This window comes from Centropristis striata, chromosome 20 (assembly GCF_030273125.1).
Source record: "Centropristis striata isolate RG_2023a ecotype Rhode Island chromosome 20, C.striata_1.0, whole genome shotgun sequence".
NCBI lineage: Eukaryota > Metazoa > Chordata > Actinopteri > Perciformes > Serranidae > Centropristis > Centropristis striata.
The window spans coordinates 7,494,666-7,517,313 of record NC_081536.1 but is presented as its reverse complement, the minus strand read 5'-3'; the positions used below and the strand labels follow the sequence as shown (position 1 = coordinate 7,517,313).

Sequence of the window (22,648 nt, the reverse complement as noted above, 5' to 3'; positions counted from 1 at the left end):
TTAATATTTTAAAATTATATGTCACTACTATTTTCGTCTCACCAGAATATATATTCAGTATTTGATTAGTGTAACAGTGAATGGTAAATGCCGCAATATTGCCTTTTTTTCCCTGTTAAACGGTCCAACTACACAAATTATAGAACGGTTACCTAAAATATGTCTCTGACTTTTACTTAAATGTGATATAAACCCTTGTAAACGTTTAAATGACGTCTAGTACTTGGTTAACAGACTAGCTTCCTCATGTTTTTAAAAAAAACTCCAGTTCCCATGAGTCTTAGCAGTAGGCGCGATGTGAAAGCGTATTGGGAACTGTAGTTCGTGAAAGCTAGCAAATCAAACGTTATGTTTTTCGGAAAGGAAAGAACAGGTAACTACCATGGTAACTACACATTTTTACTGAAGCTACAGTGATTTCGAGACGGCAGCGAAAACAGCCAGTTATGTTCACGGTAATTAAAAAATAGCTTTCAAGAAGAATTAACAGACGTAACTTGACGGCTGCTGTCCCAAAGAAACTCAGCATTTTCACTGTGTCAACGCTTTTCCTGGTGTTGCATCTTATCCGCGGCGATTGCTTCCACTCGGTTCATGTTTGTTTAACCACGTTTGATATTTCAGACTGCATTTGAAGGTGCCATGTTGTGTGACGTTTACCGAGAAAACGAAACTTAACTGTGAGTACGGCTGAATTGAAACTGAGCCGAGACGAACAGCACGAAGAAAACATGGAAGTAAAGTTGAGATGAAAACGGAAAAAAATGTCAATAAGTATTCTGACATGTGCACTTTGTTGTTGTATTACGAGTTGACATTCCGACTATCGAGTCATTCATAATGGACGTAGCTAAACTAAACGAGTATGCACAGAGAGAGCGTTTGGAGCTGAGATACGAAGACATTGGATCTGTTGGCCCTGATCACATTAAAACGTAAGTTACAAAAATTATCTGGTGGGATTTACTACCTGCAAAGTTATGGTCATGATATGGGACACGAATGGGAGGGTCGTATGGTCCCATGTGTTTTATTTTGAGAAAAATAGGAAATGGGTGTATTCTGTATGATGCCCGAGGCCAGTCATTGTTATTATGTATGCGTATCCTACACTCTTAAGCAGTTTAAACACACATGCAATTAATGTAACATTAATTTAACATTTAAATTTGAGTGGAGATATTTGAGGTTTTTTTTTTGCACCCTGGAGTCATTAGAACTCAAATATTTTAATAGGCACAAAGGTATTATTTAAATTAGGTAGAAAATAAATGTAGTGCAATAACATCTAATACAAAACAGATGATCAGGGTCCCCCATCACTCTCAGGTCTGTTCTCCCACACCCACCCCACTAATCATTCCCTATTTATCTCCAGCCCTCCTGTGTTGTGCTAGGTTGAGGATGATTTACTGGATTTTTAGTTGCTAGATATGACATGAGGGGTTTCCAGGTTTTCTTGAATTGCTTTCAGCATATCTTCAATATATCCTGTCCAAATGGAGTGTGTTAATGAAATCCTCTAGCCACATCTCAGAGGTAGGGACAGTTACACTCTTTTTAATTTGATTAAATGATTTACCATTATAAGGGAATCGGAGAGAAAACGCTGCTGTGTACAGTTAGGTTTTCTGAAGGTCGCAGATGTTCTTAAAGCAAAACTATGAAGAAGTGTTGCCACAGAAGACATTCATCACACATAGGCGACACCTCTGGGTATGTTATGTAGTTTTTCCTTCGAGTAGTGGAGCCTGTTTATATTTACAAATTGGATAAGACAGCATAATACAAAATGTTGAAGATTATGGTTTGATTTGAGTGTAACGCCATCTAAAAATGCTGTAGTAGATGCACATATAATAAAATAGATGATTTGATACTAGCATTTCAACACTTAATTTCAGTCCCAAGGGTGTTTGACCCTGTCAAGTTGATAACTTTACCTTTGGGGATGTTGATCAAGTGAGCCGGTTCATGTCATCTTCCCGGTTTAACAAAATGTTGTATTTTTCTTCTCAGATTTACCTTACGAGCAGTCGTTAATGGCAAGGCGTATCCTGATGGTGTGGGGAAGAACAAGAAGGAAGCCAAACAGAACGCAGCTAAAAATGCTCTGAGAGGCTTGTTGGAGGAGCCAGTTACCTCTGTAAGATTCTTCTTCTTTATTGACTCACTGCATGTGTGAATGTTTCTATTACAAAGAGTAAAAGACCAATTAATGGCACATGTCTCCTTCATGTGTATCTGTTGTTATCTTGACAGACAGAAAATGCTGCAGAAACCCCTACAGCACCAGTTCATCAGACAAGTATCATTCAACCCAACTATATATGTTGGCTTAATGAATATGGTCAGAAGACCAGGGTCAATATAAGGGCTGTGGAGTCAACAAGACTGGGACCAAATTCTGCGATTCTGTAAGCCTCCTAACTGCACCGAGAATTGCAGCTATTTTGTCTCGATTTAAACATACATTAAAGGAAAGTTTTTATGACATCAGATGCTGCAGCTTCATTGTTGGTGATAAGGAGTATCCAGCTGCCACTGGGAAAACAAAGAGGGAAGCCAAGGAGGAAGCAGCCAAGCTTGTATATCATGAGATATGTGGCAGTAGAACTACAGAGGTAAGTTGTAATTGTACACACTAGTTTCTCAGGGATTAAAGCAGAAAGTAGACGGAACAAAGGAGATTTCATCGACTGTAATGTCATAAATGTTCAAGTAGATTTCACAAATGTTACACAAACTGCTCTAAAAACAATTTAAAGTGATACTTTTATTTTTTTCAAGACTGGAGAGGAGAAGGATAGTGGCATATCCAGTCAACAAGAAGAGAAATTAGTCCAAAATGTGTCGGAAATCTGGTGAGCACAAACAGTGGCCACACATAGTTTCTGTTAATGTTATTTTTGTTAATTTTTTAATTGTTATGTGATTTATCTTTGTAACACAGTGATAAGACAAAGAACTTGAGTGTGATATCTGAAGACGAAGGTTGTACGGGGACAAATTTCATAGGAATCATCAATCACTACTGTCACAAAACAAAGCTCTTACATGACTACAAGTTAGAGAAAAAATGCGGTCCACCACATAGCCCTCAGTGAGTATGACTGAACCTCTTTAACCTGAATGGATATGACAGAAACTTGAATGAAAACTACATGATGATCTGAATATTTCCTCTCTTGTCTACAAAGGTTTTTCTACAAATTAGTGATCAACAATAAGGACTACCCTGTGGCTGAGGGTAAGAGCATCAAGGAAGCCAAACAAAATGCAGCTCAGCTGGCCTGGGCTGTTCTTCAAGAGCAATCGGACTGGGACAGCAAGGTATTTCATATTCTTTCTTGTTTTACCAAGATCATTTATGGTTTTCAATATGCCAAATAGTAGATAGATGGGGCTCCTTTCATGTGTTTCCTGAAGCTTTTATGCAACCATGTGCTCCAGGAAACCATTGCTGCCACACATTACCCTCCTTTAAAATTCCAAACTATAAAATATGCAAGCCCAGTCATATTCTCCTTTTTTTTCTTTTGTAATTTTCATTATTTTCTAAATATGGCAATTACAGCAGGTATTAAATGAGTCGTAAACCATCTTATTTAAACAGTATTTTCAGAATTAGAACCAGGCTCTTTGGCAATTAATAATTAATAATTTAATTTAATAATTGTATTAAAATAAGTTATTCTAATGATTTATACACTAATGTTACACCCCATGCTAGAGAGCATTAATCACTATAAAATGATGGGTACCTCTTTATAATAAGGTCCTTAATAACCATTAATTAACAAGTAATAAGGCATTGTTCTCGCTTTAGATCCGGTAGTTGCAAAAAGCATAATTAACTTATAGTTAACTTATAATGGATGAGCAATAAAGTATATCTTAATATCAGTAAGCAAACAAAATAAGATTAATAAAGGCATAGCAAAGACATAATGGGTGGGTCATGGGTGTTTGTAATGCCATTATTAACAGTTATATACGCTTATAAACACACAGTAATGTTAACAAGCATTTTGTAAGGACTTACAAGGGCCTTATTACTTGTTAATTAATGGTTATTACAAGGACCTTAATATAAAGCGTTACCAAATGATGTAACAGCCAAACACTTGCTGTCCTTGCAGGTATCGGTTAGGTCAGTTGTGTCTGCTGATAGTACACCAGCCAGGCTGTGCACACCAACAAGCATACGGTAAGGCACTGACTGAGGAGTACTCCACATGGTAAAGTTTATGTTAAGAATATCCTACTGAAGTGTCTCACTTTATTCTCCAAGGGAGTCCCGTCCTGCAAAGCCAAAAAGTGTTCCAGTGATTACAAGCGACTCAGCTGTTGTTCATTCACCCGGTCCTCCCAAGGATCAGGTCTGTTATTTCCTATTTAAACCTCTCAATACTGTCATTGTCTATTGCAGAAGTTATATTAAAGTGCTTTAATTGACCTCTTGGGTTTAGCCAGTTTTACTTACCTGGCTTTGATTACACTGATGCAAGAAACTGACTTAGTACCAGGATGTTTTTAAGGGTTACACACAAGTACTCTTTGCCTTATATAATGGATTTGGAATATGTATATGAATGTATAAATATAATTGACTATACTTTTCTACTTCCCCTTACAAAGATTCAGAGTCCTGACGTGAAGCCCAAAATAAGGTGAGCCATATTTTAGATTCACTGTATAGTTACAATACTTAATGTTTTCCCTGATGTTATTTCTAATTTGCATTTTTTTCTTGTCTAGAATTGCAGCAAATTTCCTAAATGCCAAAAGAAACAGCAAAGAGGTAAGGTAGTCATATATCAGTCATGCTAGTTTATCTTGTTGTTTTTTCTTTAACATTTAGTTTATATAATATCATGGTTTCATTTTATTCATCAAGGATATAATGCCGAATTTCAATGGCAAGAATCCAGTAATTAGTCCGAGCAAGAAAAGAACAACTCAGTCAGCGACCTCAAGGTATAAAATGAAAACGTTGAATTACATTATTAGTATGATATCTAACACTGCTGTGGTGTTAAGTTTTTTGTGTATCAATATTCAATCTCCTGTTAATGTCAACAGGTTTACATCAGAGTTTGACTCCATAACGTGCCTGGGCAAAGGAGCCTTTGGTTGTGTTTTCAAGGCAAAACAAATCCTGCTGAAGAAGTTTTATGCTATAAAGATTGTCCGCTGCAAAGAGTAAGTTAAGTATTAAAGGCATTTCATTTGTTTCCTTTTTTACATAATTAATATATATACACTACCGCTCAAAAGTTTGGGCTCACTTAGAAATGTCCTTATTTTTGAAAGAAAAGCACAATTTTTAAAAATTAAAATAACAGACGTGTTAATCCATGTTTATAGTGTTGAAAGGCTTATTGATCTTTAAAACACCTGAGCATTATGATAGCACAGCTGAAAACTGTTTGTGCTGATTTGAGAAGCAATAAAATGATCCTTCCTTAGACTAGTTGAGTATCTAGAGGTAAAGTCTGAGATTTGTACAGGTTAAAATTATAATTTCTACCCATGTCAATATCTTTACTATATTTTCGATTAATTTTGTAACTCAATCATGAAAAACAACACAGACTTTTTCTTGGTGACCACAAACTTTTGAGCACTAGTGTGTATAAATCAGTTTCATTAACCAAGTAATGTTTTTGCTCTTCTTAGTATCAAAAAAGCTCTACGAGAGGTGATGGCATTATCAGACCTCCATCACTGCAACATTGTTCGATACTACACATGCTGGTTGCAGAGCTCAGGATACCAGTGGGACAGTACAGATGAAACTGGTAGCACTTCACAGTAAGCCATACCCACTACTATTCCATACTTATGTTACTAAACATGAAGGTAGGTCACCTTTTTTCTGATCCTTCTTTTCTAGGTCGACTGGCCATTCATCAGTAAAGTACCTCTATATCCAGATGGAGCTGTGTGACACCAGAACACTAAGAGTGTGGATAGACGAGAAGAACATGCAGAATGTGAAGAAATCTCTGCGAGACTCAAAGAGAAGAGAAGAAAGTCTAACTATTGCTTATCAAATCGTCAATGCGGTGGAGTACTTTCATTCCAAGATGCTTATCCACAGAGACCTGAAGGTGAGAGGATAATAATAACTAGAAAATTTCCTCTGGGGAAATTTTGAAAGGGCCACGGGGGCTACTGCCAGTGTGTGTACACTATAATGAGATTCTTCAGAGATTTAAAACTGTGTGTGTGTGTGTGTGTGTGTGTGTGTGTGTGTGTGTGTGTGTGTGTGTGTGTGTGTTTGTTTGTTTTTACTCTTCCTGTAAGTCGCTTTGGATAAAAGCGTCTGGTAAATGTAAATGTGTGTGTGTGTGTGTGTGTGTGTGTGTGTGTGTGTGTGTTTGTGTGTGTGTGTGTGTGTGTGTGTAATTAAAATCACATAATGTTACTGTGTGTGTGTGTGTGTGTGTGTGTGTGTGTGTGTGTGTCTATCTGTAACTGTAATCACATCAAAGATCAAAGGCAATCAGATCAAAGCAATCAACAGAATTAACTGGCACCTGTTCCGGCTTAGTGACAGCAGAGGTGGACAGACTGAAATTTCTGGTCTCGAACAGAAAGCACACTGGTCCCTACACTGGTCCCTACAGCTATTGCTGTATGGGACCAGTGCTCGGTGCGATTGCCCCGAGGCCCTAATTAAGAATAAGAATAATTTATTACATCACATCAGTCATGAAGCTTCATATCTGAATATTTCTTTCCACGTGTAGCCTGCCAACATCATGTTTGGCCTTGATGGAGAAGTGAAGATCGGAGACTTTGGTCTGGTCACTGATGAGAACGATGACGATGCTGAGAACCTGGTGGAGAGAACGGTTTACAAAGGAACCCCTTCATACATGGCTCCTGAGCAGGTGAGGTGTTCTGTACTGACACTAACTTTAACTTTCTTCTGTTTTATTACATTTGGTTGTCAAAGGGAGTCATTAAAATATACACTGTGAAGATTTTAACCTCTAGTGGTGCTGTAGAGCTTTTTGTTAATATTTTATATTCTGTTTTATTGCAGAGGAGCAGGAGCACTTATGACCGAAAAGTGGACGTATTTGCTTTGGGGTTGATATATTTTGAGCTTCTTTGGAATCTCCCTACCGGCCCTGAAAGGAAATTGGTGAGTTCAAAGTCCTATGTATGTCAATAATAACTGTAAACTAACAAATACTTTTTTTTGTTTCAAAGACCCACAGAACAGTAATAACCACCTCATCAATTGTTAAAACTGCAAAAACTAAAACATTTTTGGATAAAACATCAAACTTTACGTCCTTGTATTTTTATTTTTTCACATCCAATCATGAATTCTTCCTGTAAAACAAAGTAAAACTTGTGCTTACATGAGACATTACCAGCCAATTTAAACCCATAATATCATTATACCATCCGTCTGCCAATCAAACTGCAACTTTGCTGCGGTTGTGATCTCTCAAAAAACAGACATACACAGGCAGACATACAAACTCCTGGCAGAGGTATCAAAACTGCTTCTAAGTAGCAATGTGTCTGATTCATCCAGTGGACACTTTGTTTATTCGCAACCTTGTCTGTGTCACTTTGGCATGGCCAGTGTATTGAGATGAACAACGTCCCCGCCAGATGATGGCAGACTTCTGTTGTCAAGTGAGCGGGCGAGCTCTGGAGCCTCAGGCACTATTTGTCTGCATGCCCACGCTGTGGTGATGCAGAGTCGACTGAAGGTCGGCAAAGTTTCCCTTTCATCTCTCCCTCGTTCTCCTGATCTAACAGGTGAGGGAGGTGTGTTTGTGGAGCAAACAGTCCTCTGTAGCAGAGCAGAGATCTGTAGCTCCTGCTTTAGTTAGCAGGAGCTCTGCTAAACTCTAAGTCCGCCCACTTCTTAGTGGTCCAATCAAAAGCTAAGGATTTGATTCAAATACCTCTTGTAACTAGTGATGTTCGATACCACCGATTTCCTTTCCGATTCAATACTGAGTAAAATTCAGGCTGGTATCGGCGATACCGATCTGATACCGATACTTTGTGCAAATACACCTAATGTGCCTGGTAAATCTAAAAAAGAAGTGTATTTCAAATGGCTTAAGAATACAAGATATCAGAGTCACTTTAGCTATTTATTTTAAACTCAGAAGTATACTGAGGTAGCAGCCTCATTCACAATATAGCTTATTTTCCGCTCTGCCATTGAATTACACACACACTGATAGAGAGACGAGTGAGCAGCAGCACGCCACTGCGCTTACGTATTAGGCACTTACCCAGGCGGAAGAAAAAGTAGTTCCTACCAGCAGCGTGTCATTTAGACAAGATCTGAATAGTTTAGTTACTTTCCACCATATTCCTGTTAATAATATACATTACCACAAATGACTGAAGTATCAAAAGTATCGATATTTTTATTAGAGAATCGATTTTAGAGCATACAGATCTGGTATCGGAAGTATCGATATTTCAGCATCGATCCGCACATCACTACTTGTAACTAGATTATTCTTTGCATCCCAGTACAAAAGCTACAGATACTTTAGCAACTCCAACTTCTGTCTCACTGGGAGTTTAACACACTACTCAGTCCAGCACGAGGCATGATGGGAAATGTCGGTCGTCACTACAGTATTTTGGTTCACTCGTTTTCTCTGCTCTCAATTAAAACCCCTCAGCTTTGTAGAGGTCATGGCCACTATCTTTGTTACTAGCAGATATGAATGAAAACTGTAAGATCTTTTTAGGCAGAACTCAGTTCCAGCCTGCCATTTGACAACAGCTGAGCTAAAAGCAAGCATAACAATAAGTTAGCTAACCTGTCTACCCCTCATTAAATTAGACTTTGTGTTGCCAGGCTGCAGTAACAGGTGAGTTGAAATTGTATCGAGGGGGCAGATTGTGTTTCATAGACTATTTAACAACTCAGTTGATGTCAGACAAAGAAACGACTCATGATAATTCACTTTCGATTGATATGCAAAATATGCGAGTCACATTGGAGAAAATCAAAACAAGAGGCTGCTTGTAGATGGCCTTGAAATTAGGGAGAAAGTGTTGGATGCATGAGGTCTGTGAAAAAGGCTGAATGAGAAGCTTGTGAATTTGTGTTATGCTTATTAAATGTTCTTCCTTCCTTTGCACAATTTCTAGTTTTGGGATGATGTCAGAAACCGGAATTTTCCTCAAGGATTTACCCACAATTTTCCCCTGGAGGTACACCAGCATTCTTTCTTTCACCTGACACACAATAGTTTGTGATAGTCTCCAATAGCACAGAATGAGGTAGAAAGGTTTGCACAGTTACAACACTTTATCTGTGAAGCCTCAAAGAATAGGAAGTTAAAATATGACTGCTGATGTGAGTATGTATAATGTAAGAAAAATGTCAAGTAGGATAGATGAGTAAGTAAGTAAGTAAGTACTTAAGTAAAGTTTATTTATATAGCACTTTTCACAGATAAAATCACAAAGTGCTTTACAGAAGATAAAAAGAAAGAAATTAGATAGGGGGACTTAAGACAATTAAAACACAGTTAAAACACAATGAAAATATAAAAATTATAAAATAATATGTACAATGCATGGTGGTCATCCAAATGCCTGTCTAAAAAGATAGGTCTGAAGGTGATAGTTCAGGCAGAAGATTTATTTTGTAAGTAAATTCAGCTTGAAGAAAAAGACATTTGGAGCACGTATTGACGTCATTAAGATCACAATATCTGTTCTTTTTGTCGTGTTTTTTGTTGCAGTACAAGATCATTAAGTCAATGCTGTGTGCAAAGCCAGAAGACCGACCTGAAGCAACTAAACTGAAGGTGGACTTGGAAGAGTTCACTCGTACACTTATAATGCTTAAAGAGGCACAGCGCAACAGTAAGACTGTCTGAGTATGACGAGGAAATACTTGAAGAGACAAAAGCATCAGTCATCACAAGCATGACTATTTATCCAGCATAATATTCCAAAATACTTCTACTTTTTTAAATTGTCTCTTTTAATAACTGACCCGATGTAACAAAATGTGTCATAATTATGTAGTATAAATGGGAAAAGACACATTTCATCACCACACCACGGGGATAATTTAGTGTCAAATCAGGTAGAGCTTTGTGTTTACATTGTACATTTTGTTTTAAAATTTATATTTGTGCTTTTTAAGAGCAACAATATTTTTGACTCAATTTTGCCCCTGGGAATCTTGTTATTTGATAACACATTTTTAGGGTTCAATATCTTCAGAAATATACCTCCTTGAGCCAGTTTGATAGGAGCACAGACAAAACAGTGAACACCAGATCCAAATGGTTGAAAGGCCAAAGCAAAAAGCATATTTTTTATTACTGAACTTTGAAAACAGAAAAAAAAGGAAAGTAGGTGGTTTTGAGGCCCCAGGAAGCCCTCGCAGTATAGACATATTGTCGGTTCCATGTTTCCTGCTAAAAATACAGTGTTTGATTGATGTTGGACCAAATATCAAGGGCTCGGACATCATCAGAATTGAAGATATGGTGGTGCAGATTCATTCCAAGGACCATGAAAGTTTGTTTGAAAAGAGGGTTATGTTTACCTTGCACAGCAGCTGCATTCTCACGATATCACACAAGAATTACATGATCATGAGATCACACTTGTCATGCTTCAAGTAATGCATTTAGTGTCCTGTGAGGAGCTACTGGCAGCTACCGGCTTGATTTAGGTGTGTGTGATCAAATGGAGGGGCAAAACAGCAATGGCGACTCATAAAGAGGTTAATGTAGATGCTGCAACAGCATCAGTTATAGAAATGGAAAGTATTTCTTCATTGAAAGAAGAACAAAGAAGGACACTGAAGGCCTTTCGCCACAGAATAGATGTTTGCGCTCTTCTCACGATTGGCTTCAGTTTGATTGGTTGACGTTAACCCATTAAGGATGGTGATGGGCAGATACTTCATCCAAGTACCTGCCAAGTATTTTTTTGAAAGTGCCTAACAGTTGATTGCTTCTCAGTTGGTTCTGTGTATCTTCATGTGGGCATTTTGTGTAAAGTTACAAGGTCCTTCCATGTTGTCTTCAACTGATTAAGATATGAACTTGTTATTCCCAAATGAACTACTCATGCACATATTGAGACACTGAGCTACGTATGTATATACTTTTATCTATTTCTTTTTTACTCCTAGGTAGCGTTAATCTCCACCTCACTCGCCATTCAATTACAGTGGCATGATGTGGTTGACTGAATACTGAAGGGATAGTTTGGATTTGTTTAAGTGGGGTTGTATGAGCTATTATCCATAGTCAGTGTATTACCTACAGTAGATGGCGGTTGGCTTGCCTCCAGTTTGAAGAAGCAGGCAGGAGTAAGCAATGTAGTGTTGTGGATGGGGCATCAGAAAACTATATCAGTTTAAGCGTATGCTATATTTTTAATATTTTCAGTCCTTCACTTGCCCTCAGACAGCCCTGTTTAAGTTTATGTGGGGGCAAATTAACTACTGTTAAACTGTCAAACCAGGAAGCACAGATGAAGGTACCTCCATAATACGTTTTTGTCATTTTTGATGAAACTGTCACTTTATCCTGACAGTCATAGATGAGACAGATGTGAAAAATCATGTTCCTCTGACTCCTCCTAATGTTCCTAATGGCGTTGTGAGAATCCACCATGCCTGAATATAAATAACCAATCAGAGCTGAGGAGTCTCGTATGCAGCGGTCAATCGTCAGTTTAATACTCGTGAACAGTGGTCAAACTGTCGCTGACAAAATATAAGTCAAGATTCTATTATCGCATTGCTTAGTACTAACCTGAAATGTTTTTGTGAACTGTACACTAAAATATGTTTCTCAAAACAAGTAACAAGCAATGCAATAATAGAATCTTGATTCATATTTGGTCAGCGTTGCCTGCAGTTCACAAGCATTCATTGGCATGATTGACAGCTGCATTAGAGACTCCTCAGCTCTGATTGGTTGTTTTCCTACAGTAATGGTGAAATCTTGCAAATGCCATTAGGAGTACCAGGAGGAGACAGAGGAGTATCTGTCTCATGTACTACTGTCAGGATATAGTGACAGGTTGAACTAATTTGACAATTTTTTAATGTTAACTGTTTCCTAGTTTAGCTTTAAAGCTGTCATCTATGCTCTCTAATGCCACCAAACTCCATTGACAAACACAGTAATTCTACCTCACAGAACACAGGAGTTGCTGGTCTGCAGCTGCCTCGATCGGTTAGTTTATTTTTGAGTTCTTGTATGACGTAAATTTTAAGGGTTAGTTTGGATTCACCAATCACACAATCACAAAAACAATGTTAACGACATAGGCAGTGGTAGATCAGCAACTCCTGTGTTCTGCAAAGTCAGTTTACTGATTTTGTCAATGGAGGCTGGTGGCTTCAGCGAGGGCATAGATGACAGCTTCAGTTCCTTAAACTTAAACAGGGCTTTCTGACAGCAAGGTAAAGCTGTGAAATGTATTTAAATATAGCCTAAACTTAAACTGATATTGATTTTATTTTAGGTGGTCAAATTACTTTTTGCCGCTGCACCCATCCACAGCAGTTCATCTGCCATCTACTGTAGGTAATACACTGACCTCATACAACCCCACTTAAATAAATTCAACTGTCTCTTCAAGTTCATTGTGAGTTTTTTCTGTTTCTGTCTTCATTGCTACAGGTGCTACAATACAGGTCAATGCATGGGTAGTTCGTATCTATAGTAAACTTCATATTTTGTTACATTTAAACATTAGGACAACATGAAAGGAACTTGTGGCTTAACACACAAAATGCTCACACATAAACCCGTTTTACACAAATTTTCATGGTCCTAGAAATGAGTCCACATCGTCATTTTGTTGCCATATTTCTGATTCTGTTTATGTTAAGAGTGCCTGAAATTTTATATATCAAATATTGTATTTCTATCCAGAAGTGTGGAAAGCTTCATGTTTTTATACTTAAGGATAGTGTTTCCCAATCCTCTCCTCGAGTACCACATGTCCTGCATGTTCAGATCTCTCCCTGTTCAAGCACAGCTGATTACAATGATCAGCTTGTTATCGAGCAGCTTCAGGAGTTCATAACAAATTAATCATTTGAATCAACTGTGTTGGAGGAGGGGGAGACCTAAAACATGCAGTACAAGTGGTGCTTCAGGAGAGGTTTGTGAAACACTGCTTTGAGGGACACCCCGGGGACCCCAAAACCAAATTGGCAAGTCTTTCGATTTTAAGGGACAGCAATAACATGTTTTTTAAAAAGACCTCTACCTGTGCCTTTCAATCATTTAGATCTCATGTACAGTGTTTTGTCTGTGCCCTTACCAAATTGTATGTAGTTATATGCCTGAAGATATTGAACCCTAAAACTGGGTTCCTGGCTATGATGTTTTATGAGAAGAGACTATGCAATTTTCAAAGAACTTATTTTTGGTGTCAAATAGCTGATTTATAAATAGAAAGTGTGAACAAAATTCCAAATGTAAACAAAGACCTCTATCTGATTTAACAGAGACAACCCAAATGCAACATTATTGATTTTAATAAATAATCATGTTCTGGACAATTACAACTGACAATGAAATATTATGTTCTATGCTTGAAATGGTTAATTAGTGATGTCACATTACACCCTTTGCTTTGTAATGAATAGACTGAATACGGAAATAAAACATTGGCAACTAGGGTGAAATGGTCATTCTTCCTCTGTAAAGTTTGTAAATGTACTTTTTTTATTTTGCACAGTTTGTGTATTGTATGAGTTCTGGGTTAGGGGGAAAATCTGCATCGTGCCATTTGATTATGTCATTTATTCCCAAAACTGTAAGTACAAGACAGATGTGTTCACACACTAAGATTGTTTTTCTGATATAAAGAAATTACATGTAGAAGTAAGAGTTGGACTAGGTTGATAGTTACAGGTAAACTGTGTATTGTCTGAGTATCATATTGAGGTTGAAGAAACCACTCAGGTAACCACTGTCAGGCTGTTTAATGTGTCCTTTGTCAGATTTTTTGTCATACCTCTACGGTTGGCCAAAGTTCTCCTGTGGCTGCTTAAAGTGCCAGTCTGGGAGGAAAACTGAGTTCTGACTGCTAGAAGCTAGAGCAAACCATAGAGGGGCTGGAGTAATCTAACATGGAATATGTAGTGTATATAATGGGCTTATCCATAGAATTTAATATTGACAAAACATGCTACATTGTGATATGCATTTCATTATCAGGATATAAAATGATCTATATCAACATAGAAGATTTTGGCCATAGCCCAGTCCTAAACTCATCCATATATGACACTGGCATGCAGATTAGTGTTACAGCCTTGCCAATGAAACACTGCAACAACTTTAGCCATAGGTTACTTTCAATGGCTATTATTATTATTATTATTATTTTTTTTTTTTTTTTTTTTTTTTTTTTTTTAAGCACAGCATTATGACTACATTAACGTTACCATCGAGCTTAAACAGATCAACCATTAGGCTGACATGACTATCATTTAGGCTGCAGAATATTTGTGTAACCTGCTTAACCTGTTCCCATCAGCACAGCCAGGTAACGAGGCACTGGGTGTGTGCCCACTCGGATCAAAAATGAACCCTGTAACATGTAAGAGGTGCCCTTTTATGAAAATGTTTGCCCTTTATATTGAGACAGTGTGTGCACACTACTGGATAATTTTATAGAAATCTAAAAAAAAAAATGCATCAAAACAATTTCTGCATTTATTGATAACTCATGCTGAATTACATGTTTCTACAATTTTGCCATTAACCATTTTCAGCTGTAAATGCGAGTTTTAACTTTGATTGTTCAGTCACATAACGTCACGTGACTGACGTTCATACGGAGAAATCGAAACTTAAGGTAACTAGAAACAGCGGAGTCGAAACAGCACGGAAATACGCAGGATTATTAGACATATTAACATAAGAAGGATAAAGAGATAAGTATATTGTACATTGATCTCGGTTTTATGAAATGTAAACCCGGATACTTCGTGATCTGTGATGGAAACTGGAACCTATGTTGCTGAACTATATAAGTATGCACATAAAACACGCTCCCGACTGCACTATGAGGACCTTGGATATGTTGGGCCTTGCCATGATCGAACGTGAGTAGAATAACATGTATGTTACTAATGACTTATATGTGTTTGCGCATTATTCTCCCGTAGTTGTGCTCCGCCAAAGTCGGAGTTAGAGTTTGGGTGGTTCTCTTCCGTATAGTGGCAGGGATGACTGTGTGATATGAATCTTAGTAGAGCTAGCGCCCGGTCTGCCCTGTGGTCTCATATTTTATATTAAATCGTTAATTCCTATGAAGATTGTGGTGAAAGCTGTTAAAAATAATCGCCTAACTCATTTTTTCAAGTTTTGCAGGAAACACAAAAAAAAATCACCAAGTGTAACATATGACATTTATTGATCATTTCACTCAAAAATGATGTAACAAAGGATGGCTATTGACATAGTAATAACACTGTGTGTAAATGATGTAACTTAAGGGAAATAAATTACTTCATGGCAATTTTTTGAACATGCCTTTGTGACTTAAGCAATATATGGTAACACTTTATTTTGAAGGTGTCTACATAAGAGTCACACAAGCCTGTCAGAAACATGTCCTGACAAGTATCATGAGCATTAATGTTACTTCAAAGTGTCATTAATGTTCATGACACATCCCATGTCATGTTTAAGACACGCTCATGTCACTCTTATGTAGACCATGATCTGATCAACTGAGGATGTAGGTGATTTTACCATAGGTGGCCAGCGTCATGAGGAGACGATTTAGGCAAAAAAAAAAAAAAAAGGACAAAAAATGACTTTTTAGGCGATTATTTTAACAGTGTGACGATATAAAAATGGAGATACCTGAATACAAGTAGCTTAAAATTTTAGTATAATCTTTGAATAAGTGTACTGTGCTATAGTCTCAGCCTATCATCTGTGATGTAATCACATTTAACAACATATAACTTTATGCACTACCATCGACGTCATCTCAAGACACCATGCCTGTTAACAGAGGTGTGCATTTCTCTACAGATTCACCCAGAGGGCTGTCCTAAATGGAAAAGCCTATCCTGAAGGCGTGGGGAAGAACAAGAAGGAAGCCAAAAATAATGCAGCTAAAAATGTCATGAAATTCTTAGAAAGAAAAAAAACCCAGGACTTAGTTGACACAGTAAGATTATTGTTTCTCTTATCTATGGTTAAGAGCCACAAGTATTTATTAGTGAAAGACAAATGATGGGCCACTAACCACAACCAACACTTGTTTTGTTACATAAATCAGTAGGTCACCCATGACCCATGTCAAAATGTTCTTTATTTTTTATTTTAAAGGATGCAGTTGAGAAAGACAGCTGTGCATCAGGTCAGCAAAGGGAGGATATAAATCAAGATGTTTCCAATATCTGGTGAGTAAATCACAGCGGCAGTACATTTTATAATTTTAAGATAAGATGTGCAGCATTTAAAAAGACCCTTTGTAGAAGAAAAGGTATAGGTATAGTGACAGTGGGGTGTACTCCTGACTATAATATGATGGGATTGGGTAATGGTACGTTACGGTTCTTAGTATGCTTATTATTATTATTATTATTATTATTTGATTAATACAATGATACAAAAGTATTTGTAAGATATTAACATAATGTCTTGTAATATGGTAGATTATGATTTAGTATGGGGTATGAGATATAGTATAATGCAAAACATAGTAATATAATCTTTTTCAGTTTCATGTTTTCATCAGTGTGAAATTTCTCTTGTTTTGTTTTTTACAGTACTAAGATAAGAAGCCTCAGTGCGAACTCACAGCTTAACAGAAACCAGCGGACACAAAGAGAGGAGGCCAAGTTCACTGGACTCATTGCGCACTACTGTCAGAGAACAAACCGCTGCCATTCATACATAGAAGAGAGGAGATGTGGTCCACCTCATGATCCTCAGTGAGTATAACCTCTGTAACTTGTATCCACACTGCAGATACTCTCTACTGTCTTGATTGATTTTTACTTGTTAACAATATTACAATGTTAAGATAGTGGTCTGAACTATTTTCTCACAACAAAACAGATTTTTCTACAAATTAATGATCAAATCATCAGAGATCATTACGTACTACCCTGAGGGTCAGGGTAAAACTGTCAAAGAGGCTAAACAGGATGCAGCTCGGCTGGCCTGGGATGCTCTTCAAAAACAGTCAGACTTTGACAGCAAGGTATTTAATACTTTTTTTTTTACTACATTGATGTCATAAAATATACATTTAGTTACCAGTTAATTAGGTACACAAAGCCAAAACATATGCAAGGTAATCCACAGTCCAACCACAGCTACTTTTAAATGCTTTTGAATAAAGTGGTTTCACTGAGATGACATTTCACATTCAAGAGTTTTGTCCAACATTGCCTGCTTTTTAGGTGTCCGTCAGAGCAACAATGTCTGAAGACAGTGCACAATCTGTATCGTTGTCACCATCAACTGCCGGGTGAGTGTCTTTCGGTCTAAAGTAGCAGAACGTAGAGTTAAAAGCTGAGAAAGCTGTCATAATGTCTCATTGTATTCCCTCAGGGTGTCCCAGGAAGCATCATCACAATCAATGAGCATATTCCCCTCCAAGGCTCAGGTCAGTTCTCTTATAATTAAAAATCTTTAGTAGGTGAAATCTACACTTACAATAGTTACAGACTGCAGCAGACTAGCAGCAGCATTGTAAGAGCAAGAAAGTTTAGTTTGGGTCCATATTTGTGGATGAACAAAATGAACATTGAAAGTGGTTTGACTGAGAAAAATGACATGAAATAATTGATATAATTTGACATTATTTTTCAGGCTACAGGAAAGTACATCATTTAACATGGAACATGCTATATTGTAACAACTTTTTGTGAATTGTAGGTTCCCTTAAGGTCAGCTGCTTCTGAAGATGATGCACCAGCCAAGTTGTCAACACCAACTTCACTGTAAGGCCCATTTTGATCCTAGCACAACCCTAATTCCCAAAAAGTTTTGTTTTTTTATAGAGCCTAATGATGAAAATCTGTACTAATGGCTCTGAATATTTTTCTTTTCAAGGGAATCTCTTGCATCGTCACAAAGCATGTCAACGGGTACAAGTGGCTCTGGAAAATTCACAGATTCATCAAACTCTTCCAGTGATCAGGTCTGCACTTTATATACAAATTTTAAAACTACAACCTTATATCCACCCTTTCATTTTGCTTCCTCTGTATGTGGAAAGGGACACAGAATAATATTAGTATTAGTCAAGAGCTAGAAATGTTAATTTGTCTAATAATAATATAAATACTCCTGAAGATAATATAACACAAAGCTGTTTTGTATGTTATGGTTCTTAAAGAAGTTACAACCCAATAATTAGAGCACAGCTTTCAAAATGTAAATCTATTTTATTATTTTACTCTCTCAGCGTGATGTCAAAAAGAAGAACATGGGAAATAATCAGAATGAGGCTCAGTCAAGGTATGAAAACAAGCAGTTTTTTCTTGTAATATTAGATTTGCAATGTAGCATGTGTGTTTTATACTAGTATGATCCTCAACATCTCCCACTGGCTTTTTGTGTAAACAATCATGTTATCATTTTTCAAACATGTTAATCTCAATAGGTTTACTTCAGACTTTGAACCCATGGAGTGTCTGGGCAGTGGGGCCTTTGGATGTGTTTACAAAGTGAGACATAAACTGCTGGAGAAGTTTTATGCTGTAAAGATTGTCCGTCGTGGAGAGTAAGTATACAGTCATAACGTTCCAGTGTGCACTGTTGAGTATGTGGAGTGTGTGCAAGTACTTTGTTTACAGATTAATTTTTCTTGTTAGGAAATCTCTTCGAGAGGTGGGGACCTTGTCAGACCTCCTCCACTGTAATATAGTGAGATACTACACATTTTGGATGGAGGATTCGGGATACCAATGGAACATTTCATCTGACAGTAACAGCTCTTCCCAGTAAGTCTGAAGCATTTACTCTAACTTTTTAAATTTCAAGTTAATGGAGAATTGTTTAATTATTTTTCTCTTCTTTATTTTTATAGGTCTACAGATAAATCATCGGCAAAGTACCTCTATATTCAGATGGAGCTATGTGATACCAAAACACTTAAAAAGTGGATTGATGAGAAGAACACTGAGACTGTGCCAGACCCCAAGAGAAGAGAAGAAAGTCTGAGCATTGCTCAGCAAATAGTTAGTGGAGTCGTATATATTCACTCCAAGAAGCACATCCACAGGGACCTGAAGGTGAATCTATATTATATACTATCCTAATTATGATTAACACCCCTAGTTTTCACTAATTCCCCGCTAGAATATTATTCTTGTTGTGACAAATGAAACATTTAACAACATTCAGACATACTATTACCTGTAAATGGATGAGGTTTACATTAGATTTAACAGCATAATAACAATAAAATGAACAACTGCCTCAATAGAATAATATCACATAATTGAATTTTCCTTTTTTATACCTAGTTGATCGATAAAAAAAATGTATTGACCCAATAAAAGCTACATGACTGTTTAGATTTATTGCCCAGCTAGATGATAATTTGTTAAAATTTCTGTTTTGTTTTTTTTCAATGCCAAGCCTGATAACATCCTGTTTGGAGTGGATAGAGAAGTGAAGATTGGGGACTTTGGACTGGTCACCAGAGATGATAATGATGATGATGATGATCTGATGGAGAGAACGGGGAACGAAGGAACCACATCTTACATGGCTCCTGAACAGGTGAGATGGTCAACGCTGACAATAACTTTTAATTCTTCAATATTAGGAAATTTGTTCTTGTCAAGGGCTTAAAAGGACGCCACAGGAATTAGTTCTTAGACCAGGAAGTAAGTTAGCATGTTAACCTCGGGTCTATCCTCTCAAACTCAATGAGAATTTTGAATGGGGTTTTGGTTAGATGCCTGGAATTAGGTCTGTGGTCAACACAAGCATTTTGTTGTAGGACCTAAAATAGGTTAGTAAATACCCCACTTTTTAAGTTCAATAATTTTACATTTTAACATGTCCTTTAAAAGGTGGTTGCTAACAAGTGGTTAAATGTGACTACAGTGGCTGTCAGGGACATTAAATGTCATCACATGGGACACGGACAGGATCTCTCTCACTAATCCGCCTTACAGCCTCTAGTCGTGTTTTTCAGTGCTCTGAAAACTCTTGTAGGTTGTACATTAGGTTAATAAACTATTTTTAGACTACAGATTCGCTAGCTTGTCAAAACTGCTGGTTAGCTTGTCTGGGACCGCCTGAAGCATAACTGCTATGATGTTCAAGTCATGCGACCGTGGTGTAGTTAGCTATAGCATAATGTTAGCTTTTTACTTTTGCCGGCTGCATTAACGCTTCGTACATCATAAAAGTGGTGTTCATTTGTGAACATTATCCTGCTGAACAAAACGCACAAGTATAAGAAACGTTTGTTTGCCACAGAGCTTATTTTCTGCGTTGATCCTAAATCCAATTCAAAAATCCCATAGGCGAATTCTTCATAAACCCAATGGAGATGCTGACTTCAAGGTTGGCCTACAAAAATACGTCATTTTGTTTCTTCTATTAGGTAGACCACCAACTTGCACAAAACAATGCTCTCAATTTAGCTTAACCTGAAACTGAAGTGCTTTTTGTCAATACTATGTTTTTATTCCATCACAGAAGAGGGAGAAGACCTACGACCGGAAAGTGGACATATTTGCGATGGGGTTGATATATTTTGAACTCCTCTGGAAACTCTCTACCGGCCACGAAAGAGTAGTGGTGAGTCAATCAGAAACAGTATAACATTGTGTGTTATTACATGTTATTACTTACCGTATTATGTATTTGTCTATTATACACAAATAGGAAATCAGCTAAGTATACACCAGTAATTGATTTCTTTTAATGTGTATGTAACAAAAGCAATGCACTGCACAAGATGAAACTTAATCTTTTAATCTGTCTTGTTTCATTTTTTTTAATAATTAGCAACGTTCTTTAGAGCGATTATTTGTTAATTTAAGGCTGACTCACAATCATCTCTTATCATCTCATGAATACCAGGTTTGGGAGGATGCCAGAAGCCAGAAGTTCCCTGAGGAGTTTTCACAGACTTTTCCCCAAGAGGTAGAGTAGCTAAGTAAACTTAACTAAGTACAGTTATTAGGAACTACTTTATTTTAATATTTTCTGGTGATGCTACTTCATATTTTAATATTTCAAAGGGAAAAAGTTTTGCACACAAAGCATGAAAATGTAAAAATACAGCTGAAACAATTTATAGATGGATGGATGGATTGACTTTGGGCTTTTTTTTTTTTACCATTATCAGAATTTTCACAAATCAAACAATCAGTTGTTTAATAGAGATATTAATAAACAGAAGTTATCATAAGTTGCAGTCCGGAACAATATAATTAATACTTAATTATTTATACTTAACTTTACTCACCTCAAACAACTACAACAATACAATCTTGCATTTATATTGATGTGTGAGTAATAATAATTGTACGATATGAAGGATAGTTTTATAGTCAGAGTGGCCATTTTCTGCATTGAGTACTTTTATTTTTAATACTTCGTGTGACATTTTCCTGACAACAGCAGTAGCAGGGGTTTGCACTGTTTCAACACTTGTCCATCTCTAGACAGATAATGTGGAGTGAATATTGTTGTATGACAGCATTTATTTTTGATTCAATGATCTCAGTAGCAGTTGCTTATGTTGTTTTGTTTTTTTGTTTTTTTTGCAGGATGAAATCATTAAGTCAATGGTACATGACAAGCCAGAAGAACGACCTGAAGCAAATCAGCTGAAGGCGGAGCTGGAGAAGTGGGCTCAGGAGTTCAACGCACAAAATATGCACGAGAAAAATGCAACTGTATGATAATCACAAGGCAGCATGATGATTCAGAATTCCGTATGGAGCTCTATCTGTTCAGATGTCTTTGGTCTAATAATGAAATGGTTTCATATTCCGTTATAATATGATTTTGTATGAAAATGGTTAACATACTGCACTTATAGAGCTGGGATCAGCGCCCTCTCACACACATATTTATGCAATCTACCTAAGAAGGGGACCTAAAATGGTTTTATAATCAGGAAATGGAACATGAACATTAGCATAATTATAAAAAGTAGCCTTAGCTACAATCTGTCAAGCTTTTTAGCTTCCAAATAATCATGTGCCTGTATTTTCTGTTTCCAAACTTGTGTTTTAAGTGATGTCACAGTGCAGTTTTTGTTTTGTACTGAATCTGTTTGTAATGGTTATCTAAACACTAAACGGAGTGAGTGCTGCAGCTGCTGCATCTTCATCCTTGGAGAAGATTTACAGAATGACAGTTCGTGACACCAATACTTTTTAACATTTAAACTGGCTACAGTGTTGTAATGTTTTATGAGTTGAATTATTTCATTAAAAAGCTTTTGTATACCTTTTCTTTTTATTATTCTCTCAATGATTTAATGACATGCATGTTAAAACATTTTTTATGGTAAATGCAATCCTATTGATACTAGTTTTAAAACTCAACTTGAGATTAGCATTATTGATACTTGATATTAAATGTTTAAATAATGATAGTTATGCTAATTAGTTATGATGTCATCTTAACTT

The 22,648-nt window shown here is 36.9% G+C and overlaps 1 protein-coding gene across 1 annotated transcript; it reads left to right on the top strand.

The window, feature by feature from the left end:
• The first annotated feature begins 326 nt into the window (after nucleotides 1-326).
• eif2ak2 (eukaryotic translation initiation factor 2-alpha kinase 2) lies at nucleotides 327-22,459 on the top strand. Its single transcript, XM_059359953.1, has 36 exons — nucleotides 327-935; nucleotides 2,020-2,146; nucleotides 2,263-2,417; nucleotides 2,501-2,624; nucleotides 2,791-2,864; nucleotides 2,954-3,103; nucleotides 3,201-3,333; nucleotides 4,143-4,210; nucleotides 4,295-4,382; nucleotides 4,642-4,673; nucleotides 4,762-4,804; nucleotides 4,901-4,980; nucleotides 5,086-5,205; nucleotides 5,683-5,817; nucleotides 5,900-6,116; nucleotides 6,759-6,902; nucleotides 7,058-7,159; nucleotides 9,157-9,219; nucleotides 9,756-9,887; nucleotides 15,003-15,115; nucleotides 16,056-16,194; nucleotides 16,356-16,429; nucleotides 16,799-16,963; nucleotides 17,091-17,235; nucleotides 17,438-17,505; nucleotides 17,589-17,643; nucleotides 17,916-17,980; nucleotides 18,093-18,180; nucleotides 18,448-18,500; nucleotides 18,646-18,765; nucleotides 18,857-18,985; nucleotides 19,072-19,276; nucleotides 19,626-19,769; nucleotides 20,700-20,801; nucleotides 21,087-21,149; nucleotides 21,779-22,459. Exons 1-36 carry the CDS (start codon nucleotides 841-843, stop codon nucleotides 21,911-21,913), a joined length of 3,945 nt encoding a protein of 1,314 aa, XP_059215936.1. The 5' UTR covers nucleotides 327-840; the 3' UTR covers nucleotides 21,914-22,459.
• Nucleotides 22,460-22,648: the final 189 nt, after the last annotated feature.